The sequence below is a fragment of the Myxocyprinus asiaticus genome, chromosome 36, assembly GCF_019703515.2.
Source record: "Myxocyprinus asiaticus isolate MX2 ecotype Aquarium Trade chromosome 36, UBuf_Myxa_2, whole genome shotgun sequence".
NCBI classification, from domain to species: Eukaryota; Metazoa; Chordata; class Actinopteri; order Cypriniformes; family Catostomidae; genus Myxocyprinus; species Myxocyprinus asiaticus.
In genome coordinates, this window is record NC_059379.1 from 24,257,550 (window position 1) to 24,275,577 (window position 18,028).

General features: G+C 38.1%; 1 protein-coding gene across 2 annotated transcripts; it reads left to right on the plus strand.

Moving 5' to 3' along the window:
• The first annotated feature begins 979 nt into the window (after positions 1-979).
• On the plus strand, positions 980-18,023 carry dlgap5 (discs, large (Drosophila) homolog-associated protein 5). 2 transcript variants are annotated; one of them, XM_051674924.1, is made up of 20 exons: positions 980-1,103; positions 1,835-2,055; positions 2,145-2,326; positions 2,413-2,469; positions 3,337-3,370; positions 3,507-3,572; positions 4,598-4,672; positions 4,807-4,884; positions 5,288-5,316; positions 5,409-5,587; positions 13,230-13,532; positions 13,826-13,914; positions 13,999-14,159; positions 14,231-14,332; positions 14,660-14,909; positions 15,953-16,658; positions 16,755-16,803; positions 17,102-17,276; positions 17,372-17,409; positions 17,688-18,023. In XM_051674924.1, exons 2-20 carry the CDS (start codon positions 1,836-1,838, stop codon positions 17,790-17,792), a joined length of 2,898 nt encoding a protein of 965 aa, XP_051530884.1. In that variant the 5' UTR covers positions 980-1,103; position 1,835; the 3' UTR covers positions 17,793-18,023. The 2 variants fall into 2 exon arrangements, with proteins under 2 accessions (XP_051530884.1, XP_051530883.1); XM_051674923.1 differs by having other exon boundaries at positions 3,507-3,587; positions 17,688-18,022.
• The last annotated feature ends 5 nt before the right edge of the window (positions 18,024-18,028 follow it).

Consider the following 18,028-nt stretch of genomic DNA (forward strand, 5'->3'; position numbering starts at 1 on the left):
AGAGAGTATTTAGCAGAGATGGTCCACTTCTATTAAAATTAATGGGAGAAATTTGAACGCCCAATCCAGAAGCTCTAGCGCCCAACGGTCAACGGGTGTAGAAAGGAAGTCTCGCCTTACAGGTAAAAGAGCCAATCAACTTTTAGATATAGACATCGCCTGTCAATCATCTCAAAAACGTGCATGCGCATTAGCTAAACACGCCTGGAAAAATTCGTTTTTTAGCATACTATGAGGTAAAGAAGCACAATTTATGATACCAGTGTTGTAAGATTTTACTACTGATTTGAAATATGCTCTTTGATCGTAATCTTGACCAACTGTTTTTGAGATTCCGGTGTACCCCCATTCAAGTATATGGGAGCTGCATTGTCATGACCGGAAATAGCTTCCCGAGAGCGTTATAAAAATGGCTGACAGTGGACTTTATTTATTGATTTATTTATTTTATTTATTGCAGAATTTATAAACAAACATGCAACATATAATACACAACTTCAGTATAAAGATATATAGAAAACAGTCAGAGGAAACAGCTCTTAATAACATGGATTAAAAAATAAAAAATAAATAAATAAAAAATAAAATGAAATAAATAAATAACCCAGTGATGAGACATTGTTGTACCAGGGGAGAATTTAGTCTAAGTTCAGTTATTTACAATAGTCAGGAAGTGTTTTAGGATGTCGTACAATTTTTGTTCTTTTGGACCTTTTAGAGTTTTTAGAGATTTCAAATACAATTTAAATTCGTTTAAAAAAATAACAAATTTGGGGGATGATTTTATAATTCTGCACTTGTGGATAAAGACAGTGGACTGACTTGCTAGAGAGCTTTGGTATTAATACGTTTTTTTTTTTTTTTGTTTTTTTTTAATGGGCAGTGCATACTTCGTCATCCACATCGAACCAATCAACAGAGTTTGTTTTGTGTAACGCGAGCCTATCAGAGGAGCTGTCTTCACTTTTCAAAACCTGCCCGCCATATTGTATGTAGTAAAATTCGGGCAGGTAAACGTTTGATCATTGAATAGTGTAGGAACGACATAATTATTTCGTCTGGATATAACGTGTTGTGACTTCTGGGAACACAACAATATTAAGGTAAAAAAATCTCTCGTTTTAATGGGAAGTAACAGATTTAATATTTGTCAAAAGTGGCATTATTCGCTTAGTATACCGAAAACATCATTGCAAGTGTGAAAACTTGCAGAAGAAACTCTACTTAGAAAGTTCAACAAGCCATTTAACAAATTCTAAAGTAGAATAGCTAGATTATATATATATATATATATATATATATATATATATATATATATATATATATATAGGGTAAGTTAAAACAAAATACAAATGTCGGTGTCATTTACTCACCCCCATGTTGTTCCAAATCTCTATTATATTTTTTCTTCCCGTAGAATTCAAAAGGAGATGTTAGGTACTGACAGCTTCAGTCACCATTCACTTTCATTGTATCGAAAAAAAGATGCATTGATTGAATGATGACTGAGGACTACATACTGCCCAACATCTCCCATGTGTTATACAGATTCACAACAACATGAGTGAGTAAATGATGACAGGATTTCCATTTTTGGGTGAACTATCCTTTTAATTGGGGACAGATAAAAGGTTTAGTTTGATATTTAATTTTTTAAAGTCCAAAGGTATTGATAAACTACAAAATATAGAGGGGAAAACCTGACACTCACATACATCCCTGTTGCCCACTAGCTTCAGTTTTATTATATACTATGATGTTTTTACAACATCTCTATCAAATAAATGAATGCAATTTAGATGATTGACTGTTCTTGTTGTGGTAACTCTCTAAGGATGGACACTCGCTTTGCTCACCTGTACAAGCGGGACAGTAGTGTCTCTTTGATCAGGCTGAAGATGTCCAGACGCAGGTCTCAGTCTCAGAAAGAGAACAGAAAGAAAATGCAGAACCTTCGCAGACACCTTGACCAGCTGCCCGAGACAGAGCTCTCAATGGATGCGTCAAGCATCATGGCCACCCAAGAGATTGCACCCAAAACAAAGACAGCTAAAGGTTGATATAATAATTACTTAGATTGACTCTTTTGTGTGATTTGATTGTCCTTTGTAAACTAGTTAGTGCCTTTGCATATTTCATAATAGATGTGAATACTGCGGCTGAGGAGCGAAAGAAGATGCTCGCTCGCTACAAAGAAAACAAGATATTGCAGAAAGAGAAGGAAAAGAGGGAGAAAGAGAAGAAAGGCGTGTTCAAGGTGGGCCTGTTTAAGCCACAACCACTTGGGTATCTGCCGTCAAACTCTGCTGCACCAGGCAGAGCAAAGGTGAGTGATGTGAATAACAGTCTGTGATGGTTATGTGTTCGTGTAGGTCATCATTTTATATATTTTTTCATTTCCCATCATGTCAGATCACTGAGCCTAACCTGTCCACAAGAGTGACCCGCTCTATGATGCAAAATCAAAAGGTACCATTGCTTCCTTGTTATATGTTGTCTTGCCTTCATGCACACATCTGTACATATATTGGTGTTAAAGGAATTGTTCACCCAAAATTATAATTCTCTAATCATTCACTCACCCTTATGCCATCTCAAACTCGTATGACTTTCTTTCTTTCGCAGAACACAAAGACATATTAATGGAGAAATTATGTCTGTTTGTCCATACAATGCAAGTGAATGGTGACCAAAACTTTGAAGCTCCAAAAAGCACATAAAGGCAGCATAAAAGCAATCCATACAACTCCAGTTGTTAAATCTGTCTTCTGAAGAAATCCAATCGGTTTTAGGTGTGAACATTGTCAACAGACCAAAATATCTCCTTTATCATTATAAATCTTGACATCAGCAGTCTCCTTAGCAATCATGATTTCAAGCTTGATTACACTTTGCTGTAGCGCCATCTAGCGCTCTTCGCATTCGTCAAGCACTAGGAAGTGTAATTGAGCTTGAAATCATTGGTCTGTTGACTCTGTTCACACCTAAAACCGATTGGATTGCTTCAGAAGACGTGGATTTAACCAGTGGAGTCATATGGATTACTTTTATGATGCCTGTATTTCCTTTTTGGAGCCTGAAAATTTGGTCATCATTCACTTGCATTGTATGGAAAAACAGACATCATATCTCCATCAAAGTATCTTCGTTTGTGTTTCGCTGAAGAAAGTCATACAAGTTTGAGACGACATAAGGGTGAGTAAATGACGAGAGAATTATAATTTTTTTGGGTGAACTTTTCCTTTATCATCTGTCATCATGGATTTATTCAGGCACAATTTGAAAATCGGATGTTATATCATTGTTGTTTGTTCTGTATTTTTCCTGTTATTACAGCCAACAGTTCAAAGACAAGCTGTTCCAAACAAAGGTTTGTCCTGCATTTTTAACTTAACATAATAATGATCAACGACATTGAAACAATTCAATTGTTCAGCTATTGTTTGTCTTCAAACAAACTGTAATGCGTTTCATGCTGTTGAAAAATAATCTTTGTATTTGTACAGTTGAAATGGCACCAACCACCAGAGCTCTGACCAAGAACAACTCGAAAGCTCCAATCGCTACCAAAGGTAGAGTAGCCACAGGTGACCGCATCACTCAAATGACTTTTTTAAAATGTAATGTAAATAAATAAATGTAATTGAAAGTGTGTTAACTAGGATTTTTTCCCCTTTATGTATCATTTTACCATTATTTAACCTGGCAAGTCACTTAAAGGGATAGTTCACCCAAAAATGAAAATGCTCTCATCATTTACTCACCCCAATGACATCCGAGATGTGTATGACTATCTTTCTTCTGCAGAACACAAATGAAGATTTTTAGAAGAGTATCTCAGCTCTGTAGGTCCATACAATGCAAGTGAATGGCGGCCATAACTCTGAAGGTCCAAATATCACAATGGCATAATGAAAGTAATCAATAAGACACCAGTGGTTTAATCATTGTCTTCTGAAGTGATCCAATCGGTATTGGGTGAGAACCAAAATGTAATTCGTTTTTCACTATAAATCTTGACACCAGTCTCTCCTTGGCGATCATGATTTCAAGCTCGATTACACATCCTATAGTACCATCTATCGCTCTGCGCATGCGTCAAGCACTTGAAAGTGTAATTGCGCTTGTAATCATGATCGTACCTAGAGACTGCAATGGCAAGATGTACAGTAAAAAAGGTAAGAGTTATATTTTGGTCTGTTCTCACCAATTAGGTCGCTTCAGAAGACATGAATTAAACAACTGGATTCTTATTGATTACTTTTATGCTGCCTTTATGTGATCTTTGGACTTTCTAAGTTCTGGTCACCATTCACATGCAGTGTATGGACCTATAGGACTGAGATATTCTAACAGTCTTCATTTGTGTTCTGCAGATGAAAGTCATACATCTGGGATGGCATGAGGGTGAGTAAATGAAGAGAATAAATTTCATTTCGGGTGAACTATCTCTTTAACAGGGTTCACTTCCAACAGTCATGGAAAACCTGGAAATATCCACATTTTTTAATTGTGTTTAAAGTAATAAGAATTTCTATTTTGAACAGATTTTCTTTTAGTTTGATTTTCCTTTTGTTTTTTTTGTTTTATTCTACAGTTGAACCATCTTTGAGAGCTCCAACCACCAGATCATCTAAAACAACAACGGCAGCTGTGGCTAAACCAGTTGCTGGTAAGTTTTATAAAAAACAGTCTTGGACTTTTCATGAGAGAGAACTTAATTTCACTTATAACATGTATAGTGTTCTACTGGTGCTATATACAGTATATACTGTATATGCTATGTAATCATCCTCTGTGATGTAGATTCTCGGATGGCAAAAACAAGATCAACTGTCAAGTGTCCTGCAGCGCCCTCTTCAGGCAGAGAGAAAGCCATACAAGGTAGTGAGGACTTGTTCTTCCATTTTACTGACAATTTTTTCTGATATTGTACATTATACTGTAAAACATTAAATTTTTTACATGGCACGCCTCTCTGGAATAGTTTACTCTGATTGGATGTGGCATTCTGCAGTTCTATTGACATCTATTCTTCTCACATAATATAGTTTCAACACGATATCAAATCAATATTTCTTGTTCATTTATTCATTTTTTGGCAAGTAGTCATGAAATAAATTGGATCATTTATAGTTAGTTGGTCACAAGACCTGATCACACTTGGGGTTTGTTTTTCGATAATGACCACCTGACTGTAAATTGACAATTGCCATAGTGTAGCTCAGTAGGCAGTAATGTTGATGTGCACATGTGTTATTAATAATCAATACATTATCTTCTACAGGAAACACAAAGGCAAATGCTGGAATTAAGGTGAGGCATCGATCATATCTTGCTTTTTCTTTTTAATATTGTAAACATTGGTTGTAATTGGAAAATGAGATTTTATGTTTGGGTGTTTTTAGCCTGCTAAGATGAAGGATGCTGCAGTTGATTCCGTGAGTCCTGAGGAAGAGAAGGCACCCAAAGCTGTTCCTTCCTCATTTGCTCCTCAGGGCTTTGTGTTCCAAGCTCCTGTTGGTCTGAGGTCCTTCCAGCCTGCACCCCTCTCTCCACGCTCAGCCAGTGCTTTCCTCTCACCGAGGTAAAGAGGATTCATTCTAATGAACTGAAGCATTGCTAACTTTATTTTTCATGTGTTTTTCACTCACATTTTGACTGTTTTCAGCACCATTTGTTTGATTGTGGCTGGGGGTTCTAACAATACCAACTTTTCAGTAATTGATACAAGTGCCAGTGAAATTTCAAAATTTTTGATACCACAACATGCTATTGAACACACTCCTGTTTTTAAATATTAAATACAAATATAAATATTAACAGATATTAAGATTAAATTAAAACGATGCCATGTAGCCTTCAAGTGTAAAACACTGCTTCAGGTTTTTCAATTATTCAAGTAAACAGTCAAAAAGTAAAAAAAAAAAGCAATAGACCAAATAAAAACTAGGATTGTCAATTAATTTTTGTACAATTACATGTGCAATTAATCAAATGAACCTTTACTTAGGAAACTTTTTGTATAGTTTTATTTCCATATCATTGAACATAATCCTTTTATTGACCTGCTTCCCTCTGCTTTATTTTTGATTGTTGGTCTATGTACTCATGCATCACACAGTCACTTTTGGAGAGTCTCACTTTGGTTGTGTCTGGGTATGGCGTGAGACCCACCTTTGTGGTGTTAGCTTGTGAAAAGAACAGTGGTACGCTCCTTCCCTCCATAGTGCTAAGGCCTACTCCTTGGGCAAGAGTGAATAACCCTTGAGCCTCCCATACTAGGGTCACCATTGTTTATACACTTATTTTTTATTTTATTTAGTTTTTTTCTCTCTACTGTACTTGAGTTTGCCCATCTTCTCATACGGAGAAGTGGAGAGTGATGGTAAGGACCCTGAGTAGTTAAAGTCCTAGCATCACCCTGCTACTCATAAAATATGAAAAAAGAGAGCGACTTGTTTGCCATGAGTTGCGATCTGTGTCGGTGGAGGAAGAGATCCTGGCTCCTGAGAAATGTGCTCCATTATTTCAACACTGTCCTTTGACTACTACTACATTTAGACGGGAGATTGGAAAGGCCCGATCCAATCAATCGGCTGGTCAAGACGTGCCCTGGTAATACTACATAAGTTAACATCAGCTATCTTTTCAGTATCCCCAGAAGGCTAAGGATCAGTCGAGTAGATGGAACATCTCTCGTTCTTTGTGCTCGAGTATACCATCCCTATATCCCTGGTGCATAATCTGCAGGATTTCTGCAGCTCTTGTGTATCCCCTTGTTGGACTCCAAGGTGGGTGGGGAGTAGAGATGAAGCATAATACGCTAAACATGGCTACCAAACACACAAAAAATTACTTTTAGACCTGGACATGGACTGCACTTCTTAGAATCAATGTGATTCTACATCTAACAATGAAGACTGGCCAAAAAGTATAATTATTGAATCTGCATCATCAGATATGCCAATCACAAAGCTATCTCCTTACCTCATTCACAAGGGCATTACAGGAATAGCTGTTACTATTAATGAGGTGAAGAAACTGTGATCTGGCCAGATTCAGAGAACCTTCTTCATGTCAATTTGCTGGCTGGACTTGATAAAAAGACTTCTCCACATCCAACACTCAACTACAGCAAAGGAGTGATACGTACCAAAGAGTTGGACAATGTAGATGAAGAAGAAATAACTTCTTAACTTAAATCTCAAAAGGAGTGATGTATGTGCAAAGAATAACACTCAAAAGAGAAGGTCGATTTATCAGAACGGGCCCTTGCATTATTACCTTCAATAAACCTCATCCTCCAGAAAGATTCACAATCGGGTATATGAGGGTTCTAGTGGACTTATTTATACCAAATCCACTGAAATGCTTTAACTGTCAAAAGTATGGACATGGATCAAACAGCTGTAAGAATAAGCATGTCTGCTGCAATTATGGAGAGGAGGATCATAAAAAGAAAGCTGTTAGAAGCCACCCAAATTCTGCAATGGTGCAGGAGGACAAATGGCTACATCAAAAGAATGCTTGATGTCAATTAAAGAGAAAGAAATTCAGAAAATAACATGTACAAAGAAAATCAGCCATAATGAAGCATGCAAATTGGTCTCTGTGAGAACTGCCTTCCTGCCTTTCAAACAATTCAGGCACGAAAAGAAAGATGTTAACTTTTCATCCAATAATATGGAACCTTACAACCAACCTTATGGAAGAACTATTGTGGGCCATAAGCAGATCACATGATACCGCAATTGAACCAGACAATATTCACTATCAATTTTTACAAAATTTGCTTCACACTATCCTGTCCTTACTTTTACAAATATTTAACTCCTGGATGTCAGGGGATGTTCCATATTCTTGGAAAGAAGCGGAAATTATTCCTATTCCAAAGGCAGGAAAGAATCATAAACCTTCCAACTACCAACTTATATCCCTGACGAGTTGTTTATGTAAAACCATGGAGAGAAAGGTTAATGAACATGTCTCAATATCTTAAGTAATGCTCAAGGTGGATTTTAAAAAAGGAAGAAGCACTATAGATCATCTCATCAGCATTGAAAGTTATGTACGTGATGCTTTTATCAGAAAAATACATGCTGTTGCTGTCTTCTCTGACTTGGAGAAAGTCTATGACATGACTTGGAAGTATGGTATTTTAAAGGATTTACATCAGCTTGGTTTTTGAGGACATCTACCCATTGTTATTGCCAACTTTTTATCAAATAGACATTTTAAAGTCAGGGTAGGTACTACCCTATCAGACCCACACAGACAAGAGTTAGGAGTACCTCAAGGAAGCATCTTATCAGTGACCCTTTTTAGTTTCAAATTAAACAACGTTGCAAAAGTCATCGGATCAAACATTCATTGAAGCCGTTATGTAGATGGCATTTGTATTTGCTACAGAGGCAAATTCATGAACAGTACTGAATGGAAAATCCAGCCGACAATTAATAGGGTCCAGGGCTGGTCTGTGTTCAATGGGTTTAAGTTCTCAAAGAGTAAAACAGTCTAAATGCATTTTTGCCAGCTATGCTCTCTCCATCATGACCCAGAGCTATTTATGGATGGGATCCTATCAAAGTTGACAATAAATTGTCTTTTATCCCTCAGATAAAGATTTTAAAAGATAAATGTTTTAAAGCAATGGATATTTTGAAGGTTTTAGCAGACTAAGTGGGGAGCAGAGAGCCCAGTTCTCCTAAACCATTTCAGAGCATTGATCAGATCACGTTTGAACTCTTGAAGCATAATGTATGGCTCAGCCAGGAAATCATATATCCGACTTAGACACAGTTCACCATCAAGGCATACGTTGGCACTGGGAGCCTTCAGAACATTACCAATTCAAAGTTTATATGAAGAGGCTAATGAACTTTCTCTAGAGAAAAGATGTCTTAAATTAGCCCTGCAATACTCAACAAAAGTAAAGACTAACAAAGAAAATCCAGCATATCATGCAATCTTCTCACCCCAGTATTCATATCTGTATGAGAGAAAACTGAGGCATATCCAACCTCCTGGTCTATAGATTAAATCCCATCTAGAAAACATAAAAGTTGACTTAAGCATACTGGAACAGACATACTTCTGCAGTACCCCGTCCTGGAATCTAAAAGAAATAAAAATAATCCTGGACTTAACAAAAGACAAAATCTGAAACCAATCCGAATGAATACCTTCAACAATTCCTGGATATCAAAGAGATATTTCCATCACACACACCTATACAGTATATACTGACGGATCAAAGTCTGGAGATCATGTGTCGTGATCAATCACCAAAAAGGCTGAATAAGGATACCCAATCAGAGCTCAATTTTTACAACAGAGGCCAACGCTATTATTCTAGCACTGGATCAAATCAAGACCACACAAAGAGAAATGTCTTAATAACAGATTCAAAATCATGTATTCAAGCACTTGCATCACTCAAAAATGACCACCCAGCCCTTGTAAAGATTCTAACCAAAATGTCAGCTCTGGAGGCACAAATTTTAATATTTACTTTTGCTGGGTACCTGGCCATTGTGGAATCCTAGGAAATGAACAAGCAGACTCTGCTAGAGAAGCTCTAAAGAAGCACTTTCCACAGATCTTAAAAAATGCTCCATACCACCCTCAGAATTGAAACCTACCATAATCTCTTACATAATCAGCAAATGGCAAACAGAATGGGATCAGTACATTACAAACAAATAGTATGAAATCAACCCTGTAATGGACAAAAGATGTATCTTTAATTTCATAAATCGCTGGGATCAGATCATTTACTCCCGTTGCCGAATAGGACATTCCAGACTCTCACAATTTTTTAATATCAGCTGAAGATCCACCATTGTGCACCGCATGTCAGAATCCACTATCTTTGAAGCATATTTTATTGGACTGTGCTGGTTTTATTTCTTTTAGGAATTTATTTTACTCAGCAAACACTGTGATTTTTAACAAAGTCAACCTTGAGTCAGTTTTATCGAAAATAAATGTTAAAAACCTTATATAGGTTTTTAATTACTCTACCTTTTAACATATTTTTACTTGTTTTTTGCCATGAAAATAGCCATGGAATCTGGCGTGGTGTAAAATCACTAACTAACTAAACTTTGGTTGCGTCACATCTCACTAGTTTTCAGCATCTCTAGTCACAAAAGTGCTGTGTTTTAGAACAATCAAGTTAAACGTAGTCTCGAGATCCCTGCACTTTGTTGTACTAATGGTGCGTTCACGTCATGTCAGAATTACTGTAATAGAACGCAGCAGTCTGCTTCCGGAAGTAAAAATCCCATTCATTTATCCCATAGACTAATTGATTTTCAACGATAACTTATAAACCTTTAAAGACAGACCTACCATGAGCTCCGAGGTTGTTCATCGAAAGGTTTATGCTTCCGTTGAAGCCAACCGTCTGCGTTATCTCAACTTCATTGTTTAAAAATCCTGTTTGATAGTGGAATTCATGGTAAACAACTACATTACCCATGGTACAGCAGAGAAAGATCCACCAATCAGAGAACCGCGTCCAACGAAACCCGCGAAATGTAGCTTGGAGCGACCGTGTGCTCCCATGACGCATTGTGAATGACGTAATCGAGTCGGTCCCCCTTCTAGAGGTCTGCACGGGCCTTAATATGAAACCCGTACCCAAGACTGTGTGGCCCGGCCCAAACGATACCGTCAGATTGTTAACTCAACCCGAAATCTCTCACTATCTTTATAATTTCTTCTCCTAGCAAGTACTGTTGCAATAGGCTATTTTTTATGTACACATATAGGCAACATTCGTAACAATATTGAAACAGTAAACATACAGTTTTAACAAGGCATGGCAGCACCTCAGTACACTAGAGCAGAATGGGAAAAAAAATTTACTTACTGTTTATGTGCTGAAACTTTGCTTGGTGCAGAACAATCTGGAATAATATGAAACAATGCAACAGTCCCCTCTATGCTGCCTGAACTTGTTCAGAATGTTGAATCTTTGCGACAACTGTGCTAAAAACAATCTAGATGCAGCACAAAGAATGAAACTGAGCGCAGGTGTCCCGACAAGCATTTTTGACAATTTAAAGTTCTTTTTAACTTGACACAATGTTTAAAATGTGCCGGCCCTGCGTGAGTTGCTGAAGAAACAGCAAGATGCAGTGCAATAGTCAAAGAAATTCATCCAGCATGTGTTTATATAGGAAAACAAGGGGAAAATGGAACAGATGTGCACAAAAACATGTTCTGTGTGAACGGCCCCTAACTCGTCCGTCCACGCATGTCTGTGAGTGTGCACGAAATGCGTGTCTGTAAGCATGTGCACAAAACAAGTTCGGTAGGCCTGTTTCATTTTTCATTAATTACAAACCCCGACCCGAACCCGAAGTCCTACTTGAAAAACTGACCCGAACCCGGCCCGAAACCCGTCAGGTTCTCTGGTCCCGTCGGGCCCTGGTCACCCTTGAACTACTCTACCCCGTTCACCCTTGAACTACTTGTATATTTGAACATATTGGGATATTTTGCAATAAATGTAAAATATATTGCTTTTATACTTACAATAAACAACCTAAAATCAAGAGTTTTATATATTCCCATCATTTTTTTTATTCAATGACATAATTCGCAATGCTTCATGGGATTGTAGTCCGTGCCCTCATGAAACATAAGTACACAGCCTTGTACCTTTGTCTTTATGTCAGATTTTCAATTACTTTTTTGCCTCAAAACAAAGTTTGTGATGTTGTGATTCAACTCGGAGCTGACTGGTTTGGTTCATGGCTCACAACTCTTTTATGAAGGGTTTTATTAAAAGTCTATTGAAGAAATGAATGGGGAAAATACTTCTGGAACCCAGACAGCTGAAAAAGTGGGTGGTCACTGTTGCACTCTATTACGAGATGGCAACTCAGCTGTTCATGTCCTCAGACCTCGTAAGTTATTCATTTCGGTGGCAACACTTTGTTGTTGATAACCGCAAAATATTTATCACTACATTAGTACATTAATTCAGCTCTATGTGTTCTAAACAAATGTTTAAGAATGAAGAAAACTCTCCAGGTAACATTGGCATAATAAGATGGAATATCAAATAGAAATATGGGGTTTACTACCTTCAACTGTTGAGGCCGCGGTCATATTGGTTCTTTTCACATGACATCATGACTGTCACGTGGGAGCTTTCATATAATTATGAGTTTACCACTTGTAATTACGAGTTCTTAGAAGACGTGAATGCTTTTTACAAGTCGGAATCCTGTAATTACCGTAATTTCGACATGACTTGAATGCACCATCAGTTCAGCTGTCATTGAGCGCAAGAGCACGTCATCTGTGGAAGGCTGAGCCAGAGATTCTTTTAATTATTGAGGTAACAACCTCTGCGGCACTAACATAGAATAGAGTGTAACGGTCATCTAGTGTGTTAGGACAGTAATTCACCATTTGCAGATATGTTCCAAATGAATGGGAAGAGTCATAAAGAGACACCTACCTGTTGAAAAATCATCTGTGAGTTCACTTATAAAACATCAATTTATCGCTGTAAACTCTACACATAGTTAATTCCAAAAGGATTGTTTAGTGTAAAACATATTAAAGATTAGCGGAAAGGTGGTCAATTCATTAACTGATGAACTGTTTCCTCACAAAAGCAGTTTTTTCAGCACACTGAGGCATCTCCTCCATAGACATCCATTCTAAAAGAACAGCCTCTTGTCTCCTTGCCAGTGTACCACCATAGAATGTCTATGGGAGGGCATGCGTTATGCTATTTTTATGCTATTAGAAGGGCTCATGCTGAGCTGCCTGCTCTTAGGTTTAATGAGGCTGTTGCCTGTAGAGCTGGAGCGCTGACTGACCCCTACTGCATCAAGGTGGTACAACAAGTTGCTCTGAAAGCAGGAACACTCTTTTAACACGTTATTTTTCATATAATTAATCACAAAATGAACACATTAAATCAACAGCCCTAGTAAATGCAAATAAGATCAGTCAGCTCTTCTTGGAAGATAATCATAATTTTTGCAGTAAGCAGTATTTTGGACAGGTCAGACTAGACAGTGCATAAACCAGGACTGGTTTGATCGGGTGCCTAAACTGAGTCTACTACCAATACTTTTGAATGTCATCATTACAATTTTTATTTTCATTTTGATTTGGTACCAAAGTACCAGTACTTTTTACACCCCTAATTGTGGCTGTGCTCAATGAAATAACACAATTGTTTTTCTTTTCTATAGCTTTACTTCTGAGCCCAGCATGGAGCCCATCTTCACCTCTCCCCCAAAACCTGTTCTCTCTGCTTCTTCCCTATCCTCCGTTCTAACAGATCATCCCTCCTCTCATCCAAAAACTTTGCTCTCTGCTCCCTCCATCTGCTCCCCTCCACCTTCTGTCTCTACACCTCCCCCAGATCATCTCTCCTGTCCTCCTTCTGTGTTCTCTCCCCCTCCTGCTCCCTCCTCTCCTCAGCCATCCACCTCTACTGCACCACCACCGCCCTTGGTTTCCTTAGAGCCTCAGCGTGATGTTGCCTATTTCAGGTGAGATAGAACTGACTCTGTTCATTTGTTTTAGTACTGCATTAGTCTGCATTTATTACTCTAATCTGGATTACTTTGATTGGCCAGTCATATACTTCTGCAGTCAAATACTGTATTTTGTATGTAATAACTGCTTTATTTGGCAGGTGTAATAATAATGAACAGTCAAGCTAGCCAGGGTCCCTTTTTTTTATTTTTATTTTTAGGGTATTTTGTAATAAACCATCTGAGTTAATGACTCTTAAGTTATCCTTTACATGTTTGTGTCATATTTGTATATGTTGTTTCAATAGGGCAGTGATGGCCAGCGAGACAGACCACTTGACTGAGCTCTCGGAGTTGTGGGCATCACGATTTGATGATACTTCTATCCCAGAGGAGAGTAAGTGTGCAGTTTGAGCCAGCATTTAATTCAAACTCATCTTAACTCAACCAAGTCTAAGCATATGTCTCCATGTTCCTGCAGTAAGAGACCTGATGCGCACGGCTGTGGGTCAGGCCAGACTGTTGATGAAGGAACGTTTTGGCCAGTTCAGTGGGCTGGTGGATGACTGTGACTTGGGTCGCGGAGAGAAAATAACCACCTGCACTGACTTGCAGGGCTTCTGGGACATGGTTTATTTTCAGGTAGATTGTAGTTCACTCAAATATCTGCTCTGTTATTTTTTGGATGTTTTTCTAAACTTTTTTTTTTTTAGGTGGAAGATGTAAACAAGAAATTTAATGTTCTGAAAGAGGCAGAAGCAAGGGACTGGAAAGAGGCAGAAGCCAAGCCTGCCCCCAGAAAAAGAGTGGTCAAAGTAAACCTAACAGATTATCAGCTTTATACTTGAATAATGTTGCATTTTAAAGGTGAAGTGTGTCATTTGTCTGTTAAAATGCTTTCTCCTATCCCAGTTTAGACTAAACAACATACTAGATTTGTATGTTGACTTCCCAGAGAAATTAAACTGTGACACAACAACATAGCAAAGCCCTGGTAACCCCCTACAACAGTGGGGCAGTGAGATTTGTGCTAATTATGCAGAAATTATACACTTCACCTTGAATTGTGTTCAGTTAATTAAGTAGAAAAACAAAGCTATGTTCAACTGACAAGTCTTTCTATGTGGTGGTGTATCCTACAGAAGCCTCCTGTTGCAGGAGGGAAGTCTGGAGCAGGTGGTGGTGCCAGCACTGCAGCTAAGGGTCGACTGGCTGCTGTAAAGGCTGCCATGAGAGCCAAGCAAGCTGCAGAACAGAAAGCTACTGAAGCTCCAGATAACAATCAGGATGACTCGAGCGCTGTCCCTGCGGCCCCTGCCAATACACATCCTGCACAGACTGTGGTGTTTCATGGAGGCTTCTTCCAGGTGGAAAGCCCAGTCAAACCATTAGGTAAGAATGCAACACATTACTGTGCCCCTTGAGTTTATAGCATGATAAAAACTTGATTTGTTCAAGGTGTGATCTATAAAATGATTTCTAAAAAGCCTTAGTAGTTATCACAAACAAAACAAGTCCTGGAAATGAATAAAATCTTTAAAAGTCATGTACATTTCTATAGTGAATTAGATGTTTCTTGTGCTCAAAATATTAAAGTTGTGCTTAATATTCCATTCTAGAAATTGCTCTCTGTGAGTGCAATCTATATAAAATGATTTTTAAACATCATTATTCAGTTAGTTAAGCCAGGAATGATTGGGCAAGTCATGGAAAATGTATTGGTCAAAAGGATGGAACCCTGTTTGTTGGTTTTTGTATACATAATTTTTAATAAAAATAATAATTCTTTGATAATCTATTTTATATCTATTTTTCATATAAGATATTTTTCAGAGATGCATCAATTTATTGGCTGGACATCAGCCAAATTATAATTTATTATTATTATTTTATTTTTTTACAATGATCAAGGACGATTATGTCCTGTCAAAAGGGGGCAGAAAAATGTGAAAGACAATTAGCATACTCGTGCTGTGTGTGAGAAAATGTCTCTCGTGTGGAATTACTTTTGAATTGGGTAACAATAACAGCAGAATTGCAGTTTGTAATTGCAGCTAAAAGGAACAAGTTTCATTTAGAAATTGAGAATTTCATGTTTGTTAAGAATGTTAATGTAAGTTAATAATGGGCTTTTTGTTTCAGTGTTTTGTTTATAACTGAGACCAGTTACTTCGAAAGAAATGTAAATAACTTTATTCTGTCTTATGTCTTCCATGTTTCAAAGTTGTGTTATCAGTCATTTGAAACAAGGTAGCATTAATAAAAAGGTGAACCACCAAACTATTTGTATCAGCAGATGATGTTCTAAATAATCGGATATTGGTAATGGCAGACCAATTTTGTATTGGTGCACTGCATCCCTAATATGTTTTAATATATTCTATTTAAAAAATATTATCTTTGTGTCTTAATTCGGATTATTTTCTTCTTTTTAGGTGCTGTTAGAAGGTCGTCTCGAATCAGTGCTGTTTCTTCACCCCATGGTTCTAATTTCAGCACACCTGGCAGACAGTGCAGATCTATTACAGTCTCTCGTGGCTCTCCTCTACCCTGCATGTCTCTACCCACCACACCTACCCGAAACCCTCACCCTGATGTATTACCTGCCTCCACCCGTCAACATTCTGCTGAGCCACAGTCACACAAAGCTCCTCAGATCAGCCCTGAACTCAACCGAACTGCACATATTTCACCAGACACAGAGCCCTGCGCAAGCAACCAACCTCATTTGAGCCCCACCAATACCTCACACATCAGTGGGCCAGCTAACAGTCTAGCAGACCAATTACATGCTACAGTAAAGTCCCATGACTCACCCAGCCAATCTGAAACAGTGCCTGCTGTTCATTCTTTGGAACCTTCAGAACCCATGATTATTCCAGAATCGACGTTGTTTAGCTCTCGCCCCCAAGTGAAAATGGATGTCCGCATGGTTTCTGAAGATAGTTTGCCTGTCCCAGCTGGAGCAGATGCCTGTCCAGGTGCTCTTCCCCAGTGTTCATCTCACGACTTGGAAGCAGTGGATGCAGAGCCCAGTGTTCGTGCCCCTTCCTCCCCTACACTGATGCCCTTCACACCAACCAAAGATCTCACCGTTTCAACATCACTTAGTAATGATGTTGTCATTTCAGCCTTTGATGGGTAAGCCTTCTTAAAACCAATGTGGCATGATATAACAAGCATTATTCTATTGTTACTGGTTCACAATACTATACTCTTCTTGCATTGTCCATACAGCTCTCCGACCAGTACAGATGTTGAAATGACAGGAAATCAAGATGATGAGGTGGTTATCTAACAAGACAAGCAACTCAACTCATCCTCATGTTGTCCCAAACTCATGACTTTCTTCCGTTGAACACAAAAGTAGATGTTAGGAAGAATGTCCACCTCACAGTTTATTGTATGGAAAAATGAATTAATATGAAAGGCATATGGGTTTTGAACAGCATGAGTAAGAGTAAATGATGGCAGAATTTTAATTTATGGGTGAACTATACCTTTCACAAAGATTGTTACTTTTAATTGATAGTTTGAGGAACCTGTTACATAAGACTATTTTGTTTCTCTTTCCTATCCCTAAGGGTGCTGCTGCTTTGGACATTGAACGTTACCTGCAGCCCACAGTTAGATACAGCATGTCTCCAGTACAGAGTCATGCAGAAGAGAGTTTCTCTCTTGGGGTAGTAGATGCTGAGATGGAGAGCCCTGTATCTCAGGCAGAGGAGCACACTCTGGATATCTTGGCAACACCTACAGGTAGTTTATGTACCCAAATAACAATGCTCACATGTGGTGACAGTTTGGTAGAACATGGGGACTCACGCATTCTCTTTCTCACACTTCTGTCTCAGCTCTTCCCAGAATGGTGCTCACACCTCGGACCTATCAGGTGGATTTAAGACTTTCCTTTCTATACTGTTCCCACTTATTTTAACAGGGTTCCCATGCTTTTTGATGAACTATTTTTATTTTTTTTGGTTACTGGCTATTATTTTTTTTTCATATTTACTATAGGTATTTCTGTAACTTAAAGATTTTATTTATTTCCAGGACTGTAGGAACCCTGTTTCAAACACTGTTATATCAAAACTTCAGAAACAAGAACTTCAGTGTTGTTTCGATAATTCAAGTTTCTTTCGCTGATGTTTTGGCTCACTGTTTTTTCAGATGTCGGACAATCTGTTGCTGTTCACCCCCCAGCAGAAGGACAGAGTGAGACAGTCTGTGTGTGAAAGCGACCTGATCACATTCACACCTCCCACACAAAAATAAGAGCACATCCGTTCACTGTTTGAATGTGGATCTTTTTTATTTTACTACTTTGTTGTTGGATTAGATGCCTTTGCTTGTTTGTTGTTTTGATATTTCATAATGAGCATGTTTAGATACAGCAATTATATTTCTATGCAGTTTTAGCCTGAAAAACATTGTATAATAATACAAAATATTGTATTATAAGGCTTTTAAAAAAGTGAGAATCATTGCCAATTAAATAATTGGAAAATACA

Bases quoted from the DNA above. Each gene is read 5' to 3' on its own strand.
- dlgap5 (XM_051674923.1), top strand. From the start codon at position 1,836: ATGGACACTCGCTTTGCTCACCTGTACAAGCGGGACAGTAGTGTCTCT. The intron at 4,885-5,287 runs GTAGTGAGGACT...TATCTTCTACAG, and splicing joins CAGAGAGAAAGCCATACAAG to GAAACACAAAGGCAAATGCT. The intron at 5,588-13,229 runs GTAAAGAGGATT...TCTTTTCTATAG, and splicing joins AGTGCTTTCCTCTCACCGAG to CTTTACTTCTGAGCCCAGCA.